At 43.5% G+C, this 9,678-nt stretch overlaps 2 protein-coding genes across 2 annotated transcripts in view; one reads left to right on the top strand and one right to left on the bottom strand.

The window, feature by feature from the left end:
* LOC111959042 (glycoprotein endo-alpha-1,2-mannosidase-like protein) overlaps window positions 1-4,370 on the top strand; it is a 36,975-nt gene extending 32,605 nt beyond the window's left edge. The window contains exon 4 of the mRNA XM_070437359.1: window positions 2,430-4,370. Coding sequence (XP_070293460.1) covers window positions 2,430-3,066 — 637 coding nt within the window. The 3' untranslated portion in view covers window positions 3,067-4,370. The remainder of the gene's footprint in view (window positions 1-2,429) is intronic.
* Window positions 4,371-4,992: 622 nt separating this feature from the next.
* LOC111959043 (threonylcarbamoyl-AMP synthase) lies at window positions 4,993-8,754 on the bottom strand. Its single transcript, XM_023980457.2, has 6 exons — window positions 8,502-8,754; window positions 7,383-7,578; window positions 6,989-7,103; window positions 6,668-6,787; window positions 6,162-6,292; window positions 4,993-5,975 (listed from the first exon to the last, which is right to left on the bottom strand). Exons 1-6 carry the CDS (start codon window positions 8,719-8,721, stop codon window positions 5,906-5,908), a joined length of 852 nt encoding a protein of 283 aa, XP_023836225.1. The 5' UTR covers window positions 8,722-8,754; the 3' UTR covers window positions 4,993-5,905.
* Between the last annotated feature and the right edge of the window lie 924 nt (window positions 8,755-9,678).

The raw sequence follows: 9,678 nt of genomic DNA, 5'->3' as shown, positions 1-9,678 counted from the left end.
TTAGTATTTGGTAGCATTGCCTTCAAATTGTTTAACTTGGGTTTAACGTTTTGGTTAGCCTTCCACATGCTTCCCACAATAACTTGGGTGAATTTTGGCCCATTCCTCCTGACAGAGCTGGTGTAACTGAGTCAGGTTTGTAGGCCTCCTTGCTCGCACACGCTTTTTCAGTTCTGCCCACAAAATTTCTATAGGACTGAGGTCAGGGCTTTGTGATGGCTACTCCAATACCTTGACTTTGTGGTCCTTAAGCCATTTTGCCACAACTTTGGAAGCATGCTTGGGGTCATTGTCTAGTTGGAAACCCCATTTGCGACCAAGCTTTAACTTCCTGACTGATGTCTTGAAATGTTGCTTTAATTTTCCTTTCTCATGGTGCCATCTATTTTGTGAAGTGCACCAGTCCCTCCTGCAGCAAAGCACCCCCACAACATGATGCTGCCACCCCCGAGCTTCACCCCCTTTTTCCTCCAAACATAACGATCGTCATTATGGCCAAACAGTTCTATTTTTGTTTAATCAGAACAGAGGACATTTCTCCAAAAAGTACGATCTTTGTCCCCATGTGCAGTTGTAAACTGTAGTTTGGCTTTTTTATGGCGGTTTTGGAGCAGTGGCTTCTTCATTGCTGAGCGACCTTTCAGGTTATGTCGACATAGGACTCGTTTTACTGTGGATATAGATACTTTTGTAACTGTTTCTTCCAGCATCTTCACTAGGTCCTTTGCTGTTGTCCTGGGATTGATTTGCACTTTTCGCACCAAAGTACGTTCATCTCTAGGAGACAGAACACGTCTCCTTCCTGAGCGGTATGACAGCTGCGTTGTCCCATGGTGTTTATACTTGCGGTACTATTGTTTGTACAGATGAACATGGGACCTTCAGGCATTTGGAAATTGCTCCCAAGGATGAACCAGACTTGTGGAGGTCTACAATTTATTTTCTGAGGTCTTGGCTGATTTCTTTTGATTTTCCAATGATGTCAAGCAAAGCGTCACTGAGTTTGAAGGTAGGCCTTGAAATACATCCACAGGTACACCTCCAATTGACTCAAATTATGTCAATTAGCCTATCAGAAGCTTCTAAAGCCATGACATAATTTTCTGGAATTTTCCAAGCTGTTTAAAAAGGCACAGTCAACTTAGTGTACGTAAACTTCTGACCCACTGGAATTGTGATACAGTGAATTATAAGTGAAATAATCTGTCTGTAAACAATTGTCGGAAAAATTACTTGTCATGCACAAAGTAATGTCCTAACCGACTTGCCAAAACTATAGTTTGTTAACAAGAAATTTGTGGAGTGGTTGAAAAACGAGTTTTAATGACTCCAACCTAAGTGTATGTAAACTTCCGACTTCCACTGTACGCACACACACACACACACACACACACACACACACACACAATGGGATGTATAGACCAGTGACGCCTATAAATCCCATTTTTTCATGAGCATTGCCTTATTTCTATTACAGGCTATTGGATGACTCTCATTCATATTCCATTCACCCAGTTCAATGTAACAGTGATAGGTTTAGGCTACTACACTCAGATTTTTCCTATACGGATCATGAGGTTGCTACAACCGAGCCTTTGAATGAAAGTTTACAACGTAGGTGCACACAGGTTGAGACAAATTTGTAATCAAAGTGACCGCCTTGCACACTCTTGCCTGCATCTAGCTGATATAGTTTGTAATCATTAGTCTAACAGTTGCAAACGAGAGTTTCCATTGGACAAATTCAGGCATGTTTATCCCCATTTTGTTCCGTTTGCTAGTGACAGTAATAAGTTCAGGGCAGGTACTGGGTGGAGTCTAGCTAGTGATGGCTATTTAACAGTCTGATGGCCTTGAGATAGAAGCTGTTTTTCAGTCTCTCGGTCCTAGCTTTGACACACCTGTACTGACCTCGCCTTCTAGATGGTAGCAGGGTGAACAGGCCGTGGCTCTGTGGCTGAGGTCCTTGATGATCTTCTTGGCCTTCCTGTGACACCGGGTGCTGTAGATGTCCTGAAGAGCAGGCAGTGTGGTTCCGGTGATGCGTTGGGCTGCGGACGGTGCAGTTGTCATACCAGGCGGTGATACAGCCTGACAGGATGCTCTCAATTGTGCATCTGTAAAAGGTTGTGAGGGTCTTTGGGGCGAAGTCGAATTTATTCAGCCTCGTGTGGTTGAAGAGACAGCGTTGCACCTTCACCACACAGTGATGTATATGCCGAGGAACTTGAAGCTTTTAACATTCTCCAATGCGGCCCCATCGATGTGGATGGGGGCGTGCTCCATCTGCCGTCTCCTGAATGCTAGATAACATGTATATAAATCAAGTATGTGCTTCCTATCTTATTAGGTTACTTTTAGGTAATTTTTTCCATGCAAATATTCAAATCTGTACCAATAATCTCCTGTCCATTTATTTGTGTTTGAAGGTACGGGGACCACGGAGCCTTCTACAAGTTCACCTCTAGCACGGGGAATATTCTGCCTCTGTTCTACATTTATGACTCGTATCTGACGCCGCCCGAGAACTGGTCCGACCTGCTCCACCCCACGGGCTCCCACAGCCTGCGAGGCACGGCGTACGACAGTGTCTTCATCGCCCTCATYGTGGAGGAGCGCCACAAGCACGACATCCTTGCCGGTGGTTTCGATGGCATGTACACGTACTTCGCCTCCAACGGGTTTTCTTTTGGTTCGTCCCACCAGAACTGGATCGCGGTCAAGGCGTTCTGCGACGGTAACAACCTGTTATTTATACCTAGCGCCGGGCCGGGCTACATCGACACCGCGGTCAGACCATGGAACAACCACAACACGCGCAACCGCGTCAACGGCCGCTACTACGAKACGGCCTTGCAGGCAGCGCTGAACGTGCGGCCCGAGATCGTCACTATAACGTCGTTCAACGAGTGGCACGAGGGCACACAGATCGAGAGGGCTGTGCCAAAAAAGACGGTGACCAGGTTGTATTTRGATTACCAGCCGCACCAACCTGAACACTACCTGGAGCTCACCAGGAGGTGGGCAGAGCAGTTCAACAAGGAGAAAGAGACATGGCTCATGTGAACTGGCACTGTGTGTGTGAAAGAGAGAGAAAAAGCATGAGTGACTGTAGAGGTTTATGAATGTGTGAGAGACAAGTGCGTGGGAATTGGACTGGTGGAAAAAAAAGAGAACAGGGAGAAATCCTCTTGATTTAACTTTTTTGTTGGCGAAAAATTGCATTATGTGGTAGATTTGGCATATTCTACAGTTGACACTTATGTGCAACAATAAGCTCCCCATCCTGCTTGCCATATCTCTGCCCTGGATTTTGTCTACTGATAACCTCCAGACAAACCCCATCCCTGCTACAAGCATGGATTGACACGTCAATAGTCCAATATACAGTACACTCTGTCCTACTTTGACAAACCACTGCCCAATGTAACCATCTGTTTGATACAATGCACCCTGACATGACTTTCCTGTCTGCACAATCCTTTTAAGTTTTAAAATGATCATTCCAATAAAATAGACCGGGTGACATTTCTAGGATTTGACTTTCATCCCCAAGCCATCTCTTCGTTGGAAAGTATGAGAGAATAAAGAACAGGAGAGAGAAAGGGCTAGTGGAGCTGGACGATTCTTTTTTCCTCTTCATTAAGTATAGTCTTTTCTCTTCACTCAAAGCAAGTGTGCTCGGTGCCAAGTAAAGGGGTATTTCCTGTGTGGCTTAACAAGGATGTGGAGCTCAAAGATGTCGGGTGAAGCTGCCCCCTAGAAGTTGATCTTGGGTCAGTTTTACATTTGCCCCACTAATGGCTAAGGTTTAGATTGGGGGAGCTGATCCTAGATCGGTACCGAAGGAAACTTAGGTACCGATATAAACCAAAGTGTAAGGGAAAACGGCATGGTTGACCACCAAATGGTTTAATGTCAGTGCACTAGGGAGAGTAAGTGGTTTCACAGAGATGTTGGGGTATCGGAGCATGTGATTACAGCCAGACCAACTCAGCCAAGAGGAAAACGCCATGTCCACAGCAGTTTCCGTTTATCTGAAGACAGAAAACAACCAACACCACCAGAGAGAAACTACATTCAACGAATTCCATATTTTAAGTCGAGCACAATTACCAGTTTTAATAAATGCAATCTGTTCAAAACAAGTTTTTCAGATTCATTCAACATTACAGTTGGGACATTGTCCGTTAAAATAATTTGACATTTTATAGAAATAAACTGTCACTCTCGTGTGCAGGCAATGTAAATGTATAGTCAGGCCAGGCTGGGTACTGGAATATGAATGATAAATTCAGTGTGTATGACCTATTTGTACCTAGGCTTACTGAAATCTTGCTGTCCATTACTAAAATGTAAAGAGACAATTTAGGAATAAAAGGATGTGCCCTCTGACTTATCTTTAAAACAAAGACTATCCATTCTGTGAGAARRAAAAAAAACGACTTACAGCTGCAGTGTTGTGAGCCATTGCGAGTTAACTCAAGTCACCTGATCSAGCTTGGCAGTCCACGCAGCCACTGTTAATCATTCTCTAACAAACTAGCAGGGGAAGGGAAAAGGGGACACCTACTAAGTTGCACAACAAAATGCATTCAACCAAATTTCGTCTTCCACATTTAACCCAACCCCTCTGAATCAGAAGTGTACCAGGGGGCTGCCTTAAATCGACATCAACGGCACCCAGGGAGCAGTAGATTTTGGGGATTAACTGTCTTGCTCAAGGGCAGAACAGCAGATTTTCCCACCTTGCCGGCTCAGGGWTTTCAAAACAGCGACCTCTCGGGTTACTGGCCCAACGCTCTTAACCTCTAGGCTACCTCCTTAATGTATATGCATTGCTGAATACTGACCATCTACATTCCCAACATGTGWGAAGACACCAAAAAAAGCAATTGAGAGTTCTGTTGACGGGCGCTTCTGCAGTAGTTTATCCACCACACTGACATTAACCCAGTACTACAGGCGAGGAGAGAAAACCAACACAAGCGATCATGATCAGCATAATGCATGCCATTTATTCTCAACAACATACTCTCATTGGTCCATTATACAAACCAGTAATCAGGTACTCATAACCGTCAAGCAATAATACACTAGATCACGGCTAACAGGCTGCGTTTACACAGGCAGCCCAATTCTAATATTTTTTCCCCACCMATTGGTCTGACCAATCACATCAGATCTTTTCACAGCTGATCTGATTGGTCAAAAGACCAATTTGTTGAAAAAATATATAAAAATWGGGCTGCCTGTGTAAATGCAGCCTTRGTCTGAAATTGGTTCCAAACCATGTTAAATAAATTCTCCATGAAAATAAAATGCATTTAAACAATGTTCACATCCCTGAAACTCCAGAATCAGTTCATAAAACACACAGGCTTGATTTAGAAATGCATGAAAAAGACCCTTGAAATAAGTCAATTAAATAGTAGCTTTGCTTAACCTAGCCATAGCTCAAAATGACAGTAACAGGGTAGAACTCCAACCGTTACTCTGTGCCAAGTCTGCCATTTTAACCCACTAGAGAGGAGGCAAGAGTGGGGTCTTCTGTTGGGTGTAAGCAWGCTTGAATAAAACAACCTAGTTTCCACACAATAGTCAATTTGTAAAGCAAAGACTGAGTTAAGTGCCCTGGGTTTTCCCATAGAAACAAGAATGCCTGGACAACTAATAACCCAGAAAGACGAAACAAATCCCTTAAGTGAAACCCAGAGCTTCCACAATAGCCTGCAATGTGCAAAAGGACCGTCCTTCCTTTAGAAAGATGAGCGATTTCGATTTCGTCACTCGCCTCAGCATTGCAGGCATTGCCATCATTCAGAGTTGCATTTGGCCACGGTAAGCACAAGTTCTTGCTGGTTGTACGTTTCAGCATGTGGTATGAATTTGGAGGGGGCAAACCTCACTGATCCCCTGTGTCTTCTGACAGTCCATATTTGTGCTCTAGCACATCAACGGTGGAAGAGAAGGCACTGAAAGAAAAGAGCAGGGGGTTATCACTTCCACTATACTGTATGTTTAAACTACTACTCACAAAATGTGCTCATGTACTTTTAACTTGGATAAACTAACAAAACGGAATTACCTGAACATTAATACATTTCAATCAAGTTGTCAGTGGCCTGTAATCTGCTGAGCATGCCAGTATCACTACTCACCAGCCAGGTCTGATGATGCGGTATTTGCCGAGCACCGATAGGTCGACCACTGTTGACCCCAACCGACTCTTGTCTCCTATTGGTCCGCCATCCACCACCACTGCTAACCGGGGCCACAGATCCTGGAACTCCTGTGGAGAAAATTCCTGTATAACTATTGTGCCAAAGCCCTTCTAAGCATCAGTGAAAAATGATGCACTGACAAACCTTGGTTGGTTGTAGATGATGCAGTCCCACCTCCCCTCCAGTTCATGTTATAAAAACAGTTCTCACCACACACGGTGGTGTTCTCACACACACACACACGGTGGTTCTCACACACACACACACACACGGTGGGTTCTCACACACACACGGTGGGTTCTCACACACACACACACACCACAACACGGTGGGTTCACACACGGTGGGTTTCTTCACACACACACACACGGTGGGTTCTCACACACACACACACACGGTGGGTTCTCACACACACACACACACGGTGGGTTCTCTCTACATACATGTATAGCCACAGTGCTGGAGTGTGAGCTGATGTTGGCGCTAGTGAGGGCAAGAGGTTCCCCACACATCTGGCAGAGGCGTCTCATGAAGGCATGGTCCGGGATGCGCACTCCTACTAACTGGAAGGAACAGGTAAACACATCATCAACAGCCCAATACATGCAATAAATAACTTAAGTGCCAGACCAAAATCTAGCATGCAGAAAAGCAACACACATTTACAAATTAAGTGGTTTATGAATTATAGTATAATTTGTCATCTTTTAGGGGGAGTGAATTGTCCGTGTCTGTGTAATGGTCCGTGTCTATGGAAGTCTWACCGGAGTGAAGGGATTGAGGTCAGTGTTGAGTACTTCAGCTCGTTCCAGAACCAGAGTGACAGGGCCAGGCAACAGTTCCCCTATCAGCTCTTCCTTGACTGACACCTTACAGTACCTGCCACCATAAGTAAAAGGTCAAAATAGAACATTTAGGCTAGGTTGCAATATTGCCTTTTTCACATTATAGGGCCGACCCAAACCTTACTGTGCTGGCACCGATACTTTCATTTTCACTTGGTCCTTTCCAGCAAGGTAGATTTGATCAACTACGGTGGATGCGTAACAAGGCCAGTCCAGCTCAGYTTGGCTCTATAGTGTGAGTCAGGCATGTTGCAAGACATTGAGACATTGAGCCACRAGAACAATTATATGAACACCATCAATGCACRCTTACTTGTAAATGTCTTTGATTTCTCCAACACAAATGGCCAGTGGTTTCTGACCCTTACGTCCTTTGATGTCATACACCTTTTTGATGGCATTGGAATTCTGAGCCAAGCAAGCCAGCCCATATATTGTGTCCGTTGGCACAGCCACAACTTGCCCATCCTTCAGAGCCTTCACTGTTGAATTCAGGATTTCAGCACCATCTACACTTCAAAAGCAAACCATTAGGAATGAATGGTCTTATGCAAACATTGATTGGTGTATGATCTCATGTCATCACGAGTAGACATTCAACAACCTCCCCCACAACAGAACGTGGCTAATGCAAAGCATTTGACAAAAAGTCTAAGATTTATTTATTGCAGAATACATAAAAAAAAGATATGTTTAAATGTAACCTTTATTTAACCAGGCAAGTCAGTTAAGAACAAATTCTTATTTACAATGACGGCCTACCCCAGCCAACGCTGGGCCAATTGTGCGCCACCCTATGGGACTCCCAATCAAGGCCGGATGTGATTCAGCCTGGATTCGAACCAAGGACTGTAGTGATGACTCTTACACTGAGATGGTGACTTAGACCGCTGCGCCACTCGGGAGCCCTAACATGCTCATCAACACCGCTCGCGTGTTGCAAAATAAATTTAAACATACAYGTTATTCAATTACTCAAAATTAGAAGAGGGCCTTGCCTTGCCCCCTTCTAATTTCCTTAATTTTGATGACGAACTTTGGCAAAGAGATTTATTTATAGACTAATACACTTGAAACAAATATCCAAACCTAAAACTGAAAACATTACTAGTGCCTCCTCCGCGATCAAACCGAGATAAAAAATAAAATGAAACGCAGCCTAACGTGATCAGAAATCTCAACAAGCAAGCAAGTCGCAGCAATGAAGAATGGAGTACGTGCGCGTTCAAGCAAGTCGCAGCAAAGAATTGAGTGCGTGCGCGTTCACGCGGGGGGCACAACACCGGTTTGGGTACGGTGTAACACGTGCACTTAGATGAAACCATGAGAATAAGATAGTTAGCTTCTCATATGTACAATCATGACCTCTATTCAACTTACAATATTTTCATTGTAGAACTTTGGCGTTTAAATGGTGACATATTGAACCTACCTTGCAGTCTTTCCTCACACTGGGCAGATGGTCCATTCATGACGGACTGCGGTGACAAGCGAAGCATTTTAGTCATCAGTTCTTTGCACCTAGCTCTTCCGTCTCGGGTCGCTAAGGCTGACTTATAAACGCGTCTTAATATCATGAAGTAAGAACTAAACTTAAAGGTATTCATAGAAAGTGTTGGTGCTACATGCTGTGTCGGCTGATGAAATAACATTGACCGTCTTCCGGGTAACGCCYTCAAAACAATGACACGCATTTCCTTAAAGTGAAAGCACACAGCGTTGCTAAACGTTTAGAAAATTACAGTTAAATTAGTATAAACAAGGTCAAAATGTGSTTTGTAATTTGTATAACAAGTGGCTGATATTCATCCAAACTAATAACAAAATAGTACGGTACATGCCCATTACATCAAATGAACAAGGATAACTTCAGTTATTCAACTTGTACAATGCCTCCAATCAATTACTAATTAGTACAACTATATCACGTGTAACCGACAAGTGTACAGGCCAGGGGTTTTCAAGAGAAACAAAAATTACGTCTGTTCCAGGTAACAGTTTACTACACAAATACCCATATATCTGTTTAGTTGTTTAATTGTAATGTAATTTACATTGTAAATAATATGGTGAGGGCTCAAGCTCCCCAAAATGATGAATACAGACTCTTTAAATACACAGGTTGGCAATGGGACTTTAATTCATTCTTCAAAAAGTACCTCTAATTGGAGGTAGTAAACTGAAGGTATCCAGACACTTCATCTAAATAAAATTCATAACCTTATTTATGGTCAACTACATTTATGTGCTTTACTGAATTATGAGGTTTTACATTCTATTGGTCTCTGGTTAGTAGGGTGACTTAACTTCATTTTATTACCAAAAAGTCAACTCCTTGTTTTGGTCAGCACAGTTACTTGAAGACCTCCAAGACCAGTTGGTCTCCCTGAAGGAACAGATGGATCTCTGCAACACTGTTCTGAAGGACTTGGTGGACCTGCGGGGTATTTTAAGGGTATGTTTCTCCATGCTTCAAACTCTGAAAAATGTGTCAACCACAGAACCGAAGTATCTCTCTGAACCCCACAGGAGAAGAACCTTAGTGATGGATCATTCCCTGCTCCAAAGTGACTTTTACTCGTGGTGGAAATGTGTATCATTTTGTATGT

Source organism: Salvelinus sp. IW2-2015, linkage group LG35 (genome assembly GCF_002910315.2).
Source record: "Salvelinus sp. IW2-2015 linkage group LG35, ASM291031v2, whole genome shotgun sequence".
Classification (NCBI taxonomy): Eukaryota; Metazoa; Chordata; class Actinopteri; order Salmoniformes; family Salmonidae; genus Salvelinus; species Salvelinus sp. IW2-2015.
Note: the sequence above shows the minus strand (reverse complement) of the source record. Positions and strands in the feature narration are given on the sequence as shown.